The sequence below is a fragment of the Gavialis gangeticus genome, unplaced genomic scaffold, assembly GCF_001723915.1.
Source record: "Gavialis gangeticus isolate Ggan-Ray unplaced genomic scaffold, GavGan_comp1, whole genome shotgun sequence".
In the NCBI taxonomy this organism is placed as follows: Eukaryota; Metazoa; Chordata; order Crocodylia; family Gavialidae; genus Gavialis; species Gavialis gangeticus.
The window spans coordinates 7,576,541-7,596,502 of record NW_017729023.1 but is presented as its reverse complement, the minus strand read 5'-3'; the positions used below and the strand labels follow the sequence as shown (position 1 = coordinate 7,596,502).

Sequence of the window (19,962 nt, the reverse complement as noted above, 5' to 3'; positions counted from 1 at the left end):
TCCCCATATTAGTTAATGCCTTGGCAAGGGTCACCCAAAAATTGGGTATTATAGTACAATTATAGCATGACTGTCAGAAGTCCAGTTACAGGTCAATCATCTGGATAATCAAGTGTGATTTTAATGGTTACTTTTGCAGAGGGGAAAAATGTAGAACAATAATCAGAACAATACTCCGTGTACTGTACATGCTATGTAACGCAATGTATGCCAAAATCTTTGGTATATCTGTGTTACAGTATTTATTGCTATGAACAGTCCGACCTAACAACGTGTGACATAGTTAATGTCTAAACAACTTAACCTTTTATATTCTTCATACAAGAAACAATATTTGTAGGGTAATGTCTTTTATTAGACCAACTTTATAGGTTGAGAGATGCAAGGGAAGCTGTCAGGCAGAAAATTTCCCTCCTGGGAAAAAAGCAGATACAGATAAATCTGATATCTGAAGCAGATATCAGAGCAATGTCAAGTGGAAGAATAAGAAATTTGATCATTTAAAAAAGGAAACGGGCAACCTCTGGGAGCAAAGTAAAACTATCAGGATATAGCTACAAACCAAGTAAAAAGGCGGTAGAAATATATAAACCTAAAAGAATAAGCTTATTCAAAAAGAAGAGGGACATTCTCACCTGTGGAGCCCACAGATGTCAGCAGTGAGACCAGACACATGCTTATGAGCTAAAAAAATGCTGCCTGTGTTAAATCCAAGTTTTCTACTGCCCAATGTAGTTATGAATTTTAATTTCCAAGTCTGTCTTTTGAAGAAATGATATAAGTTTCCTTTGAGAACAAGGACTGTTAGGTCAGAGATGGGGTGGGTTCTTCTGTGAAAAGTGTTCAGCCACTGGCATTTGGATGTTTCTGTCTCTACCATTTTTTCTGAGAGAATTAGTTTTACCTAAATATCTTCTACAAGGATATCTGGTACATTTAATAAGGCAAATTGCTTTTGTGATAGGAATGTGTATGATGATCTTTGGGTGATTTAGGTAGTCATTCAGATACGTCAAAAGTTTTTGTATTTGTTTAAACAAAGTGCAGTTAAAGAACCATAGGTCAGAACAGACCTCAAGCATCATATAGTCCAACCCCTTGAAAAATGTAAAGCACACTATTCCTAAATCACCTGTCACATGTTTATCCAGCCTCTTCTCAAAACCCTCCAATAAAGAAGATTCCACTACTTTCTTGTGCCCTGTCTTGTGCTCGTCACCCTGTCCTACTCTCCTGAAAGATAGGACTTTTTCCCCCTGAGATTTACCCTAAATGTACTTTGGTGCAGTTTAAATCCACTGCCTTGTGTCCTGCCCTCTGCAGTAAGGGAGAACAGTGGTTGTTTTGATTTCTGGAAGCCTTTACAATATTTGAAAACTATTATCATGTTCCCCCTTGATCTCCTTCTCTCCCAAATAAATCTACCAAATTCTCTCAACTTTTCATTGTAAAGCTTTTGTTCCCAATCCCTTTTTCACCTTCACTGCTTGCGTCTGGTTCCTCTCCCGTTTCTCTACTTTCTTATTAAAAACATGGAACCCAGAACTGTACATAGTACTCCAGAAGGAGGTCAAACCAGTGGCAAATAGAGTGGTATGAAAACCTCCTGTGTCTGTCCTGCATACAATACTCTCAATAATGCAGCCCTCAAAACACATTCGCTTTTTTGGCAACTGCATCACGCTGATTCCTCATGTCGAATTTGTGATTCAGCCAGATGACAATTATCTCCCATTCTGTCATTTGTACACCAGGGGGGAGGGGTGGGGGTTGCCTAGATGGAGCACTTTACATTTATCTTTACTCAATTTCATTCTTTTATCTAGAGCCAGTTTTCTAATCTATCACGATTCTTTTGAATTCTAATCCTATAATCTAAACTATCTGCAACCCTTGCAGTTTTACATCATCTGAAGTCTTGATCAGGAAGCTATCTATTTCCCCATACAAATCATTAATAAAAATGTTAAATATCACCAGACCCAGAACAGATCTTTGTGGAACCCCATTTGTTCCATTTATTTTTTGTTGATCAGTGGAGAATGTCTTTGTAATGATGAGTCTGAGGAGGTTGAGGGGTTGTCTGAAAGCCTAGGTTGAAGGAGCAGGATCGGGACTATTTCTGTCACAGTGTAACTTTTTTCAAGTATAGGATGTAAATAATTTAATAACCTTTCATATAAATTCCAATAAAAGATATTACCAAACAAAAATGCTTCTTAAGTATTTAAATATTTTACCCAACAGCCTATTTTTAATCATCCAGGGGTATTGTTATTATTATTTCTTTTTTCTTTTTTTTGGGGGGGGGAGAGAACAGGGGAAATAGGAAAAAGGAAAGCCCTACTATAAATTAAGAAAAAGGAATTTAAAAGTAGGTCTTCTGTGGAAGACTCTCACATAGCCCTGGATTTGCATCCAAATCTAATCCTAGGGCTTTTTTACTGGCACAGAAACCTTCAGGCCCATGCATCTTCCAAAGGGGATTTAAACGTAAGTTGAAAAATCATCTCTAAAATAAAGTTCTGCTTTCTCCTGGCTTTGGTGCAGCTGAGAACCACTCATAATAATTTGTGAATGTGTAGGAAGTGTAGCTGAACTCCTGATTTTCTTCTTAAAACAGCACTGTACAACTATCCACCTCAAACCAGAAATCTTACACTGCTAATACATACAGATGAATAGTCTATTAAAATAAAGTTTTAAAAAATTCTGTTTTTTATCTGCATTTTTCCAACTATGAGTCAGCCTGATCAAAGATATCAGATTTACCCAAAGAACCTTGTCTGTTTTTTTATCTGTGCATTATTCTAATACCCAGGGGTAGCATCTCCTCTCAGTAAATGGACATACAACAACATGAAGGTGACATACATTACAGCAGTAATCACAGAAGAGATTCCTTAACACTTAGGCAAATTTTAAAAGTGTTTACATATTCAGCTTTTAAATTTTTTCTACAGAGATTAATTCTTCAACAGGGATACCAAAAGGCTCAAAAATGTGTTTAATAACATTTAATTTCACAACCTCTAAAATACTTTATATAAGACACTAATAAAAGACAATTTCTGCAATTAAAAATTTCCTAACAGGCTGTAAAACAACCTGGCTTCGGCTTGGCGAATCTCTTACACTCCATTACTGGGTGTAATCTACAATAGCATTACACACAAAAAAGCAAAATTTCAAAAAGCTTTCTGTATCAGTGTAAATACTTGCAAACTTCAGTGCATAAAAAAACACAATATTTTTAGTAGAAATACTTTATGCAGTTATTTTATTTCGTCTCATATGTTATAGGAGAATAGATAAATCTCAGCCCTGCACTCATTGGGGAGGAACATTTACCTGGATCTGCAATTATCACAGCATTTTTCTGTTCCCATGATGCCAGAGGAGACCTTTCGGAGTTGTTTGTCTTCGAAATGGGACAAGATGATTCTACCCAAGAGAACATTGCGAATTAAATAAAAAGAACAAGAATTTACATGTTAAATTCATTCCAGAAAACAATGAGTTGAAATCATCATCATTAATTGATTCTCCAGGGAGCCAATTATTTGACCTTGATTCATCCAGAGACAAGAAAGTTTGTTTTTGGAAAGTAAATAAGAAATATCTAATGCATGTATTTAATTGTGCCAAAGGTATAAATATTGCTTTTTAAATAAAAAATGAATTTTTGCAGACACAAATTATGAAATTATTTTCTGTTACTGAACTGCAATGCCCCCTAATAATTCCCTACTGTGACTGTACATAAAATGTGCAGTGAAATACTGTAATACTCACTTTCTTCTACAGCTGTTTGAGTTAAGATACTTTTCTATTTTTGCCATCATCTTTAACTTGTACAGTCGAAATCCTTCTTTACGTATCTCAGTTAGAAGATGTCTGTCAGTTAAAAAGAAAGACCAACAAATCCTGATCACTGTTCACCCCTCACCTCCAAAGGCTACATATTTACTCAAGTCAGATGCAAGTCCACTAGAAACCCTGAACAGCTGAAAAATGCACTTTAAAAAAAACTGCCTACAGGTTTCCCTTTCATTGTTAACTCTATAGGAGTAGCACACCTACCACATTCTATCTTTTCTGTATCTGATGATCACAGTTCTCAACTGCAGTTGTACTTCTAACACCCTTCCAACACCCCAGACCAATAAATATATGCAGATCCATAAAGCAAGGCACTGGGGTGGAGAAAGGATTGAAAGGAATATAAAGGGAAGCTTTTTCTTTTCCATTAAATTCTGTTTGAAGGCCAAACTTTGACACACATCCATCAGTAGCAACTCAGTGATGTGATATAACTACCTGCTGCCTACTTTTACACCATCCACAGCAGTCATTGGCAACGTAAAACAAATGAAGCAAGAAGCAGGCAGATCAGAGTGCATGCGTGAATAAACCCATGAATCCAAATGGCCGCATTAGGGAGCTTCTGCATTCCTACATTGGTTCTACTTCAAAAACGAACAGAACGCTAGTTTTCTGAGGACAGAAGGCCTCCACAGACAGGACCTTGATCTTCAATGCAGAAAAACTGAGTTGATTCTAACAACTCTGGAGCCATGTGACACCTGTGTTCCACATGTCTGAGCGATTTTAATGGGCTGGTATGTCAGGAAGATCCCAGAAATCACTCCGTCCCTACTGTAACAACTGTACTCAGAGCCAACATTTTGGCTGCTGTTATCTGTTACAAAGATGAAGTTTATTACAGACACACTTACAGGTGCACTTGCAAGCAGAATTCAAACTCACTAGATATATGACCAAGCTTGAATCAGTTTGGCAGACATTACATTTATCATGCGATTAATTGCACAATAAATGGCAACACACATCACATGCAAGATATTTAAGTTATGATAAAATACCAACACAGCTTCAAAATATTGCACATTTGTGGCTGATTCTGAACATGTGGCATGTAGGCAACCAGGAGCCACCCATGCAGCATGTTTCAAAGTATCACTGGGCTGCACTGAGCTTTTTAAGTCTTGGGCCTGGAAAGCCCAATATCAGGGAGCCTCTCCCTTATGTTGGATACCCAGTATCCCAGGAGCTTTAAAAAGCAGGAGTGCAGCAGAATCCTGACTTTCAGGTCCTGGGGCACTGTGAGCCCAAGATCACAAAGCCTCCCTCCAATCTCAGAATCACGCCACACCTAGAACTTTAAAAAAAAAAGTCTCCCTGACCTTGGGCCCTCTGTGCCCAAGATTTTTAAAAGGCTTAGTGCAGCCTAGCTGGACTGCTGCCCTGTGAACATGCTGGTTACCTGCAGACCAGTATGTTCAAAGGGTGCACATGTAACTGGGCTGCACGCACCATTCCTGAATGCCTATAATCCACACATTAAAAATCAGGCACAATAAAAGCTATGTGGAACATCTTTGTGGCTAGTTTGACATTTTATTGCATCTTAAATGCATGGCCCAGCTACATGCCTACTTTTTAAAGGTCTGTGAGTCTAGACTCACCAATCTCAGACTCATAGCACTCCAGGACCTTAAAAAAGCAGGCATACATCTGAGACTAGGGAGCTCAGCTGTAACAAATCACATGTGCAGGACAAAGTGGGAGAACTGGTTTTCAAGTTGCCAGTGGTCAGGCAACCTGGCATCAGGGACCAGGTCCCAATGCCAGGCTCCCTGCACTGGCAGTCATGCAATGGGGATCACAGGAATTTTATCTTTGATGTCAAAAATCCCCAAAAGATTTTTGGAACTGGAAATAAAATTCCTTTGATCTCAACTGCATGATTACACAGTATTAACATCTGCCAGGGGCCTTAAAGAACTATTTAATTCATACCACTTTAGTTATACCGTTTATTTATCCATAAACATTTCAAATTACAATGTTCATAATAAAACCTCCTGCCTCCTGTTTATTTTGGCAATAAAATTAAATTCTGGATAAAGAGTGAAAAAAAATTACATTGACTCTATGCTGTTAACCAATAATTTACCTGTTAAGAGTCATATCAGCTGGAGTCCACAATACAGAGCAAGAAGCAGGAAGTCCATCACGGCCAGCTCTTCCAATTTCTTGATAGTATGATTCCATTTCCTTAGGGGCTCCATAATGAATAACTCTCCGGATATCTGCTTTATTGATACCCATTCCAAAAGCCACAGTAGCAACAACACACTGTAAAACAAAGATAGCAGTACAACTGAACTTCTCTCCAGAGATTAGGCAGACTATAAACTGGTTTGTATTGTAGTTCAGGCAAAGGTGTGAAAGAAGTGCAGGACACCATGGACTGAGAAGAGAGAGGAATGAAGGATTTGAGTTCAAGCAAACTGTACACCTTTCAGAGATGCTCTTTACTTCTTGTCAATGTGTGTGTCAACTGGCAGGACAAAAACAGGAGAGCTCCAAATATTTGGGGAGGCTGGAAAAAGGCTTTGTTGAAGCTGGTATGAGATGAATGCACTCATGCCTCTACAATTTCCTCTGGCAATAGGTAGAGAGAGGTCTTTTGCCATGCTCTTGAGGAAACCTGAAAAGCCTCCTGGTCCATCAGCTCAAGGGACAGTTTTCAAAGATGAAGAAATATACCACATGTGGGAGTTTCCACACAAGAAAACAGTCCAGAGATTGGAAAGCAGAACTCAAACATGTGTCCCTATAGGAAATGGAAGAACATGACCTAGAGCAATCCGTGTGCTGTGAGAAGGCTCTATGGACATGTGCAGGGTTGACATAGACATGATGGAGTAAATGTTTTGTGACCAATTCTAGAAGGTATCAGAGGAGTACTAGCATCACAGTGCCAGATATGGTGGTTTCTAGAAAGACTGTAATAAGGGAGCCTTGGGTTATTAGAACAGAGTAACTTCATTCCAGAGAAGGAGCTGGAGCATTCTGTATTAAAAGTGTGGTACCAGCAATTCTGGGCATGAGAAACATGGTAATACTGAGGGAGGTAAGAGAGCAGTAGGCCTGGTACAAAATGGCCTGGTGACCGAGATGCTGACAATAGTTCAGCTAGAGTAAAAGTTCATGAGGAATTATAGATAGGCCTAGATAGGTAGAACATACTGAAGATAACAATGGCACTGGTTCTGAAGATCTTTTCCACCTCTTGGAAAGGGAGGTGTCAATACAGGTAGGGAGGGTAGACCAAGGTCACCTCCCAGGACAAGGGAGGACTCGGGGATCTCCTATACTGTCCAGCCAGGGGGTTGGACCAAGGTGGTCAAGGGCCCCAAGGCCCGCCACACCAAGGTCCTCTCCCCTCTGGGGCTTTACAACAGGCACAAGCCTCTTGCAGCCCCAGCAGAGCCTGCGGAGATGCCAGCTCCTGCAGGCATGGGAGCATCACCTGCCCTTACTCTCCCTAAAATGAAACACAGAGTGGTCGTCGTGGGAGACTCCCTCCTGAGGGGGCAATCTGCCGCCCCGACCTCCTACCCCAAGGGGTCTGCTACTTCCTAGGGGCCCACATCAGGGAAACAGCAGAGAGGATCCTGCTATCAGGCCCTCTGACCGCTACCTTATCCATGTGGGCATGAATGACACGGCTCGGAGCAACCCTGTCTGGGTCATGAGAGACTACAGGGCTCTGGGAGCAGGGTTTAGCGGTTTGGGGGCACGGGTGGTCTTTTCCTTGCTCCTTCCAGTTGTGGGTCAGGGGCTGGGGAGGGAGAGACGAGTTGAGGTAGTCAACCAAAGACTGCGGCGCTGGTGTCATCATGTAGGCTTTGGCTTCCACAATCACAGTCCACTCTTTGGTGAGAGAGGCAGTGGCCTGCTGGGGAGAGACGGCCTCCACCTCACTCCGCTGGGCAACAGCCACCAAGGTAGATATTATCTTCAACAAAAGTTGGAGCAAAAACTGCAGAGAAAAGGTGAATGTCCTCAAAGTGCTATGCCAGTGCTTACAAAACTTTTGGGATCTACACCCCACTGCCACTCATTCAGCCACTCTCACACACCCCTTAATTCAGCCACTGTATGCTGGCCAATTCCCCATGCCACTACTGCCACTTCCCTCCAATTCTCCCTACCAATTTCAACACCCCACTCTTCAAGAGCTTTTCATGCCCTTCCCTGGGAGGGACATCTTGCAGCTGAAAAAACACTACACTATGCCAGTGTTTCCCAACCAGTGTGCCATCAGAAACGAACAGGTGTGCCGCAGAATTTTGCCATGGCAATGAGCTACAATAGGTATGAGGATGGGGAATGCCTTAACAGGTGTGCCACCAAAAAATTTTATTAATGTAAGCATGCCTTGGGCTGAAGAAGGTTGGGAAATACTGCAGTATGCTATGAAATGGCATCACATGATGTAGCCATAAAAGAAAATAAGTTAGGGGAGAAAATAACCATGAAAGCACAAAAGGACTGAAAAAGAAACAGAATACAAAATTAAAGAGCTGATTTTGAAAGGGAAAAGAAAAAAAACAAACTAATAAACTGAAATCAAGGTAAGCCTCGGTTAAACAAGTGCAGGCTGCAAAAGATAACTGACAAAGACAATGCTCCAGCTCAGCCAGTTGAAGTACCTGTCACTAACTAAAGAGAAACTAAAGAGCAAGGATGCATATTTTCCTCTTTATTCTTTCAGATCAGAAAGCAGATGGAAGTGAGGGGCTAGAGCATACAGTAGGGTATTCCTGAGGTCATAAAGTCTCAAATCAGAGGTTCAGGAGGTAAGCAGTATCCACATGCGAGAATACATGTGTGAACAACTACCTGAAGAATATCAATTTTTATTAAATTACAAGATGTAATTACTACTTTCTGCAAATGAAATAGAACAGTTACTAGGAAAGAGCAGTGAAAACAAACTTGCAATTGATTACTTATTGCAGATTTTTTGGCAGTCTCCTGGATCATTTGATCTCATCAGAGAAAACAAAAGAAGTTACATTCACTAAAAAACAAAATACAATTAATGATTAATAGTCTACAGCCTTAGATCCCATTCATAATTATTTCCTATTGCTACAAGATCTTACTGGATAAGATATGCATGGCATTTAATGTTAACAATAATGATAAAATAACAACTGTAATACACCTGCAGATAAAATATCATTACGGATACTGACAGACATAGAAAAAAACCACAAAGATGCGCTTTACTAGAAGCAGCAGCACATTAGTTTGACACAGTTCTGCAGTGTCTGTGTAGTTCAGGTGCTTCAGCAGGGCTCTTTGGAGCTTTTATCTACAACTGATTAAATCAGCTATTAGACAAAAGGGCCAAAAAAGCTGAACACTATGCTAAAGAGTAGCTGTGCTTCAGCAATGAGCAAAGCAATTCCTACTTGTATGTTGGTTGCACCAACTATAAACATGTTGGAAGAATTTTAAGATGATAATACTATATATATTTAAAATTTAAGTGCAGTTAACATGAGGTTAAAAAATCATGTCACTTTGCCTGAAGAATCACCAATGATGCAAAGCAACTCAACTAATCTAGAAGGACCGTTACAGCATTTAAAGGTGCCCCAACGGTCGAAGCAGCCTCGGGACTGATTTGACCTGACCTGTACATGTCAAAGCAACACCCAATTCATTTCCCACAGAATGCCATAATAAGAGGCAAGGATTTCTTAGGTTCATATCTTTTGGTCCAGTAATAGCTATCAAACTAGGAAATCCTTGTCTTTTGCATAATTTCTGGACCATCAGGGCTAAAACATCAGTCTTACACTACCACTGTATAGGAACAAACAAACTGAGTTTTCCTTATACCTGGATTTCATCTCTCATAAACCTATGATGGACATATCTTCTTTCTTTGATTCCCATGCCAGCATGGTACATGCCACAGACTACATTTAATTTCATCAGCTCAGCAGCTACTTGACTGGTAATCTTTCTTGAAGGGCAATAGACGATAGTAGGTCCTTCAAACTCATAGGTAGAACTAAGAAAAACAACAATAAAATGATATATACTGTAAATGGCAATCGTTTATGAAACACACTTTTGACTTCTAACTAAACAGACAAAAAGGTGAAAAGATGAAGATTTTGCACTAATCTGTTATTATTCTGGACATAAGCAGCTTCAAAACTCAACATTATTTTCTGATTTATTTTGAAGTTGTCAACTCTTGGGAAGATGGCGTTAATTGTCACTATTCTGTAGACTTTACTGGTATTAGGACAGTTAATACCAGCTTGGCATCTGCTTTTGGATTCTTAGCCTTGCTAAGAATCATGTCAACAACAGTTCAAAATCTCTTCTATTTCCATACTACTTGTCTTCCCCCAAAACACTGAAACATTAATAATTTTTGTATACTCCCACCAGAGTACAATTTCTGTGGGTGACATTCTAGCTAATGCACTAAGTGCATGTTATATTGTGCTACTCTGACACAAATGTCATGCAACTGAGGATGATGATGCCAAGCTGTATTAAAAAGGGCACCATAATCTTGTGGAAACAATTCAGACAGGTAGGCAGGGTGTCACTCGCCTCTCTCATCCGATTCCTTTTCTTAGTGCAGCCTCCTCCTGCTCCCACCTACACATGTACACACATTACTCCAATGCTCCCAAGTAAAACATTTTTATCCCAGCCCTGTTTCCAGCACCAGAACTTCCCTCCTCTTACTTTTCCCCTTTTGAGCCAGATACCCACCCTCCAAACAGAAAACACCTAAAATAAGAGTAGTATAAACAAACAGAATCACAGAGAGCTAGATACTGTTCAGAAAACAGCTTTATGAATGGGATCATAATAGGACAGCAGTCACAATGCAGAAATAATAGTAACAGCCACAGAAACCCAAAACCTTCCTCCTTCAGTCTCACTCTTAGGACGAAGAAAAGCAGTACCCTGGTTAGGACTCCAAAGCTTTCCCTTTTTCCAACCAGCATCCCTTAGCCTTGTCAGGGTTGACTTTGGGCCAGCTACCCTTTAGTTGAGAGCTGATCTCCTGCAGGCACTGATATCACAGCAGAGGCAACATTTGCATTAGAGAATCACGGGAGTTGTCAACATCACTAAACTGTAGTGTTGACAGATGAGTTCATAGTACCTCACTGTTGCTCTGTGTGACCTCCCACACATAGAAAGAGATTAATATGCATTCCTGTGATATATAAGAGGGCTTCTGGTGGAGAGGTGCAGTTTCCTATCTTCACTCAGCACTCTGCAGCGGAGTTCAACTGGAGGCACCACAGTGCTATGCCACCTACTCCTACTATGTCATGTATATGGATTACCATTACTCTCATTTATAATATCTAAAGTTGCAGAAGCTCAACAGCAAAGAAGTGAAGGAACTGGTATGACTAGACTCTATTGACACTAATAAGGTTTTTGTCTTGGCTATTGGATATTGGCCAGTTTTGCAAGTATAGGAAGCTAAAAATTGGATGGTAATCAGAGAAGTTTTCAGCAGTGTTGGCTTTCAGGAAGATTGGGTGAGCCATTGTTCTTTAAAAAGTTAGGTAGGTTCACTTCTCTAAAAGAGAGACAGATAACTTCCATTAGTAGTGGTCAATGCATGGTACAGCATGGTATAGCTGTTCTTTTGCTCATTATTACCAGCTCTGAAAGACCTAGACTTGCTATACATCTTATGGGTGTGTCCCGATGAGCATGCATGCGCAGTTTGCAGTGCCTCAAAGCAATCTGAGGTGCTGCAAACCACATGTTGTGCACATGCACCTGTTTGCCACACTGCGAATCTGCAACACAGCTGTTTTTTTGACACTGGGAGATCCTGACGTAAAAAACCCAACCCATTGCTAAAATACAGCGCAGAGCACATGGCAGCCATGCACACCACCAGAAACAGAGCCTTCCTGGCCATAGCCATTCTCTGGCTGCCAGCCAGGCTCCAAGAGGCTTGTTCGGTGCTGCTGCTGCCCCAGGAGGCACCCAGGACCCCAGATAAGGCTGCTGGGCCAGAACAGATGCTGGCCCCAGCCTCCCCTATCCCACCCAGATCACTTTGTCACATGCTAGAGCACACATGCAGGGGCATGACTGGGGACAAATAGTAGTGGCACAATTATGAGCTGCTGCCATTTATCCCATGGGAAATGCGCATCACTGCATGTGCATACTCATTGGAATGCACTGTATGGCCTTAGTATTTGTTTAGGGTTTCTTGAGCTTTGCAAGCTTAACAGAACCAACTGTAAGAATTGGTCGGGTGGATAATGCTCTCAATTAAGGTATTTTCTACGCAAGTTGTGTACATATCTCTGTTCTTCTCCAAGGGAAAAACAGGCTGAGTGTTCTTCATAGTAGTTGATGTTGGGGTCTGACGTCTTAAGACAAACCATTCCACCTATTTGTCAGTTCATTCTGTATATCAGTTCTGCCAGCTATGATTCTATTGAAGATGGATAAGTTTTTTTACATCCTTTAACATAGTGGTGTAGCTGTGTAAGAATTACTTGTTCTATTAAAAGATGCATGCAAAATTTTCTGCAACACAGATATTCAGGAGTTTTGCTTATAAATTTTTTTCTATGAAAAATGAAAGCCTTGGTCTGTGCAGGGGAGTATGCAGGTTATGGTTCTGAGTTTCAAAGAAGTCAATGGGAAAGAGAGTCTTTCTGAAAATTTTATCCAAGTTTTTAACACCCATGCTTGCAAGTAGGGGGTCTGGATTCATTCAGACTGGTACAGAGACACATGTTAAATGTCACTGTGCTGATAAGACCTCCAAGGTGAATTCCACCTTGCCCTCTCCACAGAAATGATGGTTGTCCTCACCCCTTGGCCTCTACTAAGTTACATAAGAGGGGGATTTAAGTTCTTCTAAAAGTTAAGCACTGTGGCAGTTCTGTGTCTAGCCAGTGCTATTTTCTCTGCTGTGTTGTCATACCATTGGTCTTCTAGCAGAAAAGAGCTTTAATGTCACTTCTATTACAAAAGCCTCCATATAACTCTAAATTTACATTTCAGTTGATAAACTTAAACTTATTTTTCATATACTATAGGTCAGAAAGTAATTTGCTATTCAGTTAATTATTATTTTTATCATAGAAACACCTAGAGATCCCAGCCAAGACCAAGGTCCCTACTCCTGGGTACTGTATGAACACAGCAAGAGTTCATTTATCCCTGCCCTGACATTATTAATAAGACAAATCAAAGGCTAAGAGGAGATATAGAGGAAAAGAAGTTAAGTGGCCTATCCAAGGTCACACACAAGGTCAGTAACTGAGATGGGAAGAAAACCCAGTCTCCTAACTATGGGTATTTATACACATACCTTTTTGTCCCACAATCTACTGGATATCTGCCACTTTGGAGCACACTGCATAATTGAGTCTGCTCCACACAAGCTGATGTGAACTGCACTGCGCCGCATGCAGTTGTATAAGCAGCGAAATGCGCATCAGCACACAGAAAATGGCAGCAGCGCGCTTTTCTACTAAAACATCTTCTATGTGTTTTAATTCAAAAACGCATCACCACTAGTTTCTCAGCACTAAACACATTTCACCGCTTATACAACTGCAAGCGACACAGTACTGCACACTTTTCAAAGTGTTGGGCACTGCAGCACTAGCATGTGTAAAAATGCCCTACCATAAAGATCCTTATCATTCCTGGACTTGGATAGCATCAGAGACAGAACAGCAGCAGCGCACAGTACAAATAAGTTAGTAAATTCTCACCTTCCCTTTTTAATGAGGAATTGTTTTAAATCCTGAAGGATACTGCCAGTCTTCCGTCCAACTTCCAAGTACAGATTAGGTCGGTCAAAACTAGTACACGTGACCTGAGGATTCCTTAGGCGCAGACAGTCTACTATGTCTGCTCTAACCGAAGGACTTGCTGTTGCAGTTAAAGCAACAATAGGAACCTGAAATGAAAAGTAGAGATAAACAAGACAAATCAGGAATAAGAGAGGCCATTAATTCCTACTTTGTAAGATTATTCTAAATCACAGATTCATAGAAGTTTAGGGCTGGAAGGGAACTTGTGAGATCATCAGGTCCAGCCCCTCTGCTCTGGGCAGGAAAGACTGCTGGGGTCAAATAACCCTAACAAGGTGTGCGCCTAGTCTCCTTTTGAAGATCTCCTGGGATGGTGCCTGTATCACCCCCACTGGGAGTCTATTCCAGAGTCTGGTCACATGAACCATGAAGTTTTTCCTTATATCCAGTCTGAAGCCTTGTTCTAGGAGTTTATGAATTGGTCCTGGTTTTCCCCTGGGGCGCTTTGGTGAATAGTTGTTCACCTAGCCCCTGATGCTCCCCCCCGCGATATATTTGTAAGCTGCAACACAATCCCCGCAAAGTCTTGTCTTTTCTAGGCTGAACAGTCTCATATATGTCAGCCTTTCCTTGTAGGGCTTGCTCTTCAGGCCTTTAATCATACAAGTGGCTCTTCTCTGGACTCTCTCAAGTTTCTCCACATGGTTCTTAAAGTGTGGCACCCAGAACTGGATGCAGTACTCCAGCTGCGACCTCACCAATGTCAAGTATCAACCAGGATGGGATTAGATATCATGATCTGTTTATCATTCCTGGAAAAACCTGATGCTTTTGAAAAATATACACAATACTTAGCAACTTAGACCTGTCCTATTGTCACAAGAGATCACTCAAAAAAGTCACCAAACAAACAGTTACCTGCCTAGTGGGGAGGAAGGGACAGAAGAGCACAAAATTATATTTCAAATATATACATTTTAATGTAATTGAATTATTACTTTTATTTCCATCTTCAATGTGATTACGCTCATTTTCAAATACAAGGGCCTAAAGTTAGGTACCTGAGAACAAAGTCTCCACAGATATGTGCCAAAAGTTAGGCCCCTAAATCCTATTTAGCTAAGGATGGGTGTTTTAAGAGTACCTCAGTTACTAGAATTCAGTTAGGTTCTGTGGTCATTCAGATAGTTTTGAAATTCCCACCCTTTGGCATGTAACTTTCTGCATAGTAGGGGTAGACAGGACTGGGATGCAAAATGACCTTGATAAACTGGAAAAATGGTCAGGGTGAAACTCAAGAGAGACAAATGAAAAAGTATTACACTGAGAGAGGGACAATCAAATGCAAAATTTACAAAATGGTGAATGACCAACTAGTAGATATAAAATTTAAACACAAAAAACCCTAAACTATGCATGTACTTATGCTGTAAAAACAGTGAAATACATATGTAAATAATAGAAATACACACTTTAAATTTCATTATACTATCTTCAAGAAAACTTAGAGAAAACGAAAAAACCCCACAAAATGTAAATATAAGAATTTTCACTTCTTTATTAGCTACATGAAGAATTAAGTACTGTCCACAGAACATGCATGTCTATTTTAGGATACGCCTATATCATACTGTTTTATCTGCTTACAAAATAATGTGTTTCTGGATTAGACTTATAAGCCACCTTTCCCAAAGGCTCAGGGTGGCTTACGGTAAGAGAAAAATTTAAAAAAGCAGGTAGAATATTAATGAGGGATATAAAACAAAAAAAAAATCCCTGAACAATACCCTAAACTTAGCCTTGCTTGCTAAATGCCTGCTCAAACAGAAAGGTCTTGCAGTGATTCTTGAAGATGTCAATGCCTGCCAGAGCTGAGGTTTAAGGGGAAGGGAATTCTAAACCTATCAGGGAGCCAGCTGCTCTCTGTTACTCCCTCCCGCTTGGAAAAAGGGGAGGTAGAGCAGTCCTGTGGGATTCATAGATTTATAGAAGTAAGGTTGGAAGGGATCTACAAGGTCCCTTCTGACCCTACTTCTATGAATCTACGATACTAAGGGTCTCTTTCTGTCCTGCTATATTTGAATATAAAGCATGATGAATGTTATGTCTGCCAGAGCCCTTTGTGTCCAACACCAGTTAGAGGAAGTAATTATTCCAGGATCTACAGCAGAGGTGTGTACTCAGCTGGAGTACTGAGCCCAGCTTTGGGAACCACTCTTTAAGAAAAAGATGTGGAGAAATTGGGAAGTCCAAAGAAGATGCTGATACCACTAGCAGATTCATAAGATATCTCACCAAAAGGGTCAGGAGATCCAGATACTAAATCTGTCTTAGCCCTTTGGGGACTATTAATTATAACTAGGGGTGTCTCATCTTACAGAAGACTCATAGGATCAGAGGTGTGGAGACTACTTAACTACATTATCATGATCTTTGTGTTGCTAAGTGAGATCTGGCTCTGTGTCTTTGGCAATGGAAGCTCTGCCACTTTCTGAAGGCCTTACTGAATCCAAACAAAAATGCTCTCTGTGTTTTCCCCACCCTGATCTTTGAGTGTTAATGCCAGACAGTGGAATTATGTCTGTTTCTAGGCCTTTTTGAACTTCCAAGTTATCCCAGAGGGTCGGGAAGTCTCAGACCTGGAACTCCTTAGTCTTCTGGAGTCTCGTCCATCAACTGTCTAGACTGAGCAGTCTCCAGGGGCTCGCCTCCCTCATTAAGACTCTGCTAGTTAAGGAGAGTTTGTTCTTTGCCTTCGTGATGAAAGGCAAAAAATTACCTCAGTTTAATTCTAGCAGATCTTCCTTTAGATACTGAGACTGTCACATACACTTCCAACACCTAAGTGTGCATATTTGAAGGGGTACATGTTGTACCTGTGCTGTTCTAAGAAATACAGACAAACAAAACTCTCAAGTTGGAAGCGATATCTTTTATTAGATCAAAAAAATAATAGAAAAAAACTTCTTTGCAAGCTTTTGGGTCCAAACACCCTTCTTCAGGAGGAGGAGAATTCAAAGACTGTAAAGGTTCTCCCAAGCAAAAAAGAAACTTCATTTCTTCTCTACCTAGGAGAACTTTTACAATCTTTGAATTCTCCTAAGCCTGAAGAAGGGCACATATTTGAAAGCATTTTTTCTGTGCTGTAACAATTTTAAAAAGCACCCACTCTAAAGAGACATCAATATATTTCAGGGCAGACATGGTATGGATTTCAAATTTCTCAGTATAAATGAAAAAAAACAATGTCAGAAGAGGAAATCCTAAAGTTATGATGAATAAAAATTCAACTTTTAAAAGGTAACTAAAAACACCTTCCTCCCCTATTTAAAATAGGATACATTATAAAACCTTACCAAAGGGAGAGTCTTCTTTAACAAACCCAAAGTCCTAAAGGAATTTCTGAAGTCATGACCCCACTCTGAAATGCAATGAGCTTCATCGACAGCTATGAGTGTGATACCTTGAAGGAAAAGAATCCACAGTACAAACTGAACAAAGAAATTATGTAACACATTTCGACAAAGACACAGAGGCTGCATCTACACATGCTGTTTACTGTGGAGTTGACTAATTAGTTCCACAGTAAAGTGTCACTGTCTACGTGTGTATTAGGATGCAGTAAATTAACTAACTCCATCAAAATGCACATGTAGACAGTGACAGGGGCAGGCTGGGGCACAAGAGTACCACAAAAGTGTGGGAGACTGCCTGCTGCCTAGCCCCATACTTTAGCACCCTTGTGCTCCAGTCAGCTCCTTCACCAACTGACGCCACCCCACAGAGCCTGAGGCTGACCCCCTGGGCCGCCTGTCAGCTCGGGGCTGCACTGCCTTGACTCAGACTGCTGCGGTCCCAGGTGCACATGCAGAAACTGCACCTGGGAGCAGTTTTCTCCAGCACTGTGCCAGAGTTTCTAATGTTGCCTTAATGGCACATGTGGATGTACCCAGAAAGTCCTAAAACAAAGAAACTTCAGTTTGCATATGTTAACATTTCACAGCAAGAAGTCTGAGAAAACTGAGGTCAAGTTCTGAGGTACTACAAACGGGAATCTCATGTAATTCTTGGATGACTTAATTTTTTCAAGTTTTTGGAAATGGTTGTCACCAACTCTGGGAGTCTATTTTCACACTGACTTCTTTTTTTTTTTTTTGGGAAGAAACCACAAGAGATTTTTCAAATCTGTCCTCTCTGCCTGAGCTCCACACTTTTCTTTACCAAGTCTTTGCCCTCAAGCTCATCTTTGATAGCATGTTTATAACTTCACCTCTTCCCACTCCTCCCACTTCTAACAAGTAGGGCACACTTACAGACTCCACGCAGGTAAACTAGACAGAAGACAGACTACAAAGATGATTGCTACTGCACCCCATAACCTCTTCTTGTACAGTAAACATCACTCATAATATAGTAAAAGCTGTGTTATCTGGCACTTTACTGTCTGGAATGCTCCATTAACCAGCATCTGCCATCTTACGTATCACTTGCCAATTGAAGCGGCAAAAGCAAAACCGGAAATCCCACCGTGGCACTTCTGGTTTTGCTGCCGCAAGCTGAGTCTCACTTCTTCCTCGTGGACTATGGCCCAGGGCAAAGCAGCCTGCACAGGCTCCCCTCCCCCTCTGTCCCCTGACACACTGATGGTAGGGAGTGAAAGCCCTAGTGCACCAGCCAGGCTGGAGATAAGTATAACTCCCAGGTAACCAGCATATTTCATAATCATAGAATCACAGAAGTAGGGTTGGAAGGGACCTTGTAGATCTTCAAGTCTGACCCCCTGCCTGGGCAGGAGCAAAAACTGGGCTCAAATGATCCCAGCTAGGTAGGCATCAAGCCTCCTCTTAAAGACCCCCACAGTAGGAGCCAGCACCTGTAATATTTGATTAACTGGCACCCTCCATTCCTCATGGATGCCAGATAACAGAGCTTTTACTGTAAATACATTACAATTTAAACTATTGCTTTGTCTCCTCAGCTGTCTCCTCAACTGTCACTTACATCAACCTGCTACATGAAGTGTATACAATTAGATGGTCTGTCTTGGAGGTCTCAAGAACCAACATATTGGATCAGAACAAAGGTCTGTATAGCTTAGTACAGTGATTCTCAAACTTTTTTTCATGGGCCACTTGCAAATTGCTGAGGGTCTCGGCAGACCACTTAAACTTTTTTTTGTTCTACAATTCAAAGCACACAACTCATATTTTAATACTAGTAGTCTTACCTTACAAGTACAGCTATTCTCGACTGTTCCGCAACCTTTCTGCAGACATCCTAAATGGAGCTCATGGACCAGTGGTGGTCCATGGATCACAGTTTGAGAGCCTCTGGCTTAGTATCCTTTCTGACAGTGGCAAGTAATGGATTCCTTAGATCAGGAGTGTCAAATATAAAGTGTGTGGGTTGGATCTGGCCCAGGAAGCTACTCTGTCCAACCTGCCAGGCTACTAGAAGGCCACTGGAAGTCAGGGGGTGTGGCATGCAATGGAATTTAGAGAACTTAGGCTCCACTGCCCATGGCCATTGGCAGCGAGTCTGGCTCACCACCGGGGCCAGCCCACAATTTTTTGGGCCCCTGTGACAGGGGGCAACTCTCAGGGCCAGGTCTCATGCCAGCTCACCCACCTGTCTCCATGGGGCAGTCTCACATGCCACGACTTTGCTGTTCCCATAAACTGGTGGTATAATGTGGGAAGCTGCCCATTCCCAGCCCCAGTGCCTAGTTCCAAAATGGCTGCCCTCATCAGGCACCTGGTAGCTGCCTGCCTCTGCCCTTAAGGTGCACGGCACCCAAAGGTGCACTGCCACAGCCCCCTGCAAGAAATAGTTTTGGGGCCCCCTGCCCTGAAGAAGCTGCCAGCAGTGGTGGGGATAGGGGGGAAGGAGGGGGTGGCAAGTGATTATGTGTGCAGAACTGTAAACCTTGCTATCTTTGTGTCAGTTGTACTTTTACATGTGTTCTTGTTTATCTTGTCAGTCATAACTGTGGTTCTCAGACCCTGACCCTGCACCCACCTGTAAACAGTTTTGTATATGGCAATTTATTAGCTTGATCATGTATATAGTATTTTAGTACACAGTACTTAGCTTGTTATTGTGGTCCTTTATAGTCAGCTAATTGTTGTTGAATAAACACTTAAATTTGTTTCAGTTCAACCTAAATCCAAGTCATTCATTTATGCAAATTGATTCCAATCACCCCAGGGTGATGCTGTGGTAGATCAGCGAATTCATAGATTTGTAGATGTTAGGGCCGGAAGGGACCTTAACAGATCGAGTCCGACCC

At 41.3% G+C, this 19,962-nt stretch overlaps 1 protein-coding gene across 2 annotated transcripts in view; it reads right to left on the bottom strand.

Annotated features, from left to right (window-relative positions):
• Positions 1-19,962, bottom strand: part of WRN (Werner syndrome RecQ like helicase) — a 197,497-nt gene that overhangs the window by 48,097 nt on the left and 129,438 nt on the right. For both annotated transcript variants that reach the window (XR_002097222.1, XM_019516772.1), the window contains exons 17-22: positions 17,030-17,136; positions 13,632-13,819; positions 9,730-9,904; positions 5,981-6,162; positions 3,796-3,897; positions 3,352-3,444 (exon numbers count right to left, since the gene is read on the bottom strand). Coding sequence is in view for 1 of the 2 variants with exons in the window: in XM_019516772.1 (XP_019372317.1) it covers positions 3,352-3,444; positions 3,796-3,897; positions 5,981-6,162; positions 9,730-9,904; positions 13,632-13,819; positions 17,030-17,136 (847 nt within the window). In the remaining variant the exon portion in view is untranslated. The remainder of the gene's footprint in view (positions 1-3,351; positions 3,445-3,795; positions 3,898-5,980; positions 6,163-9,729; positions 9,905-13,631; positions 13,820-17,029; positions 17,137-19,962) is intronic.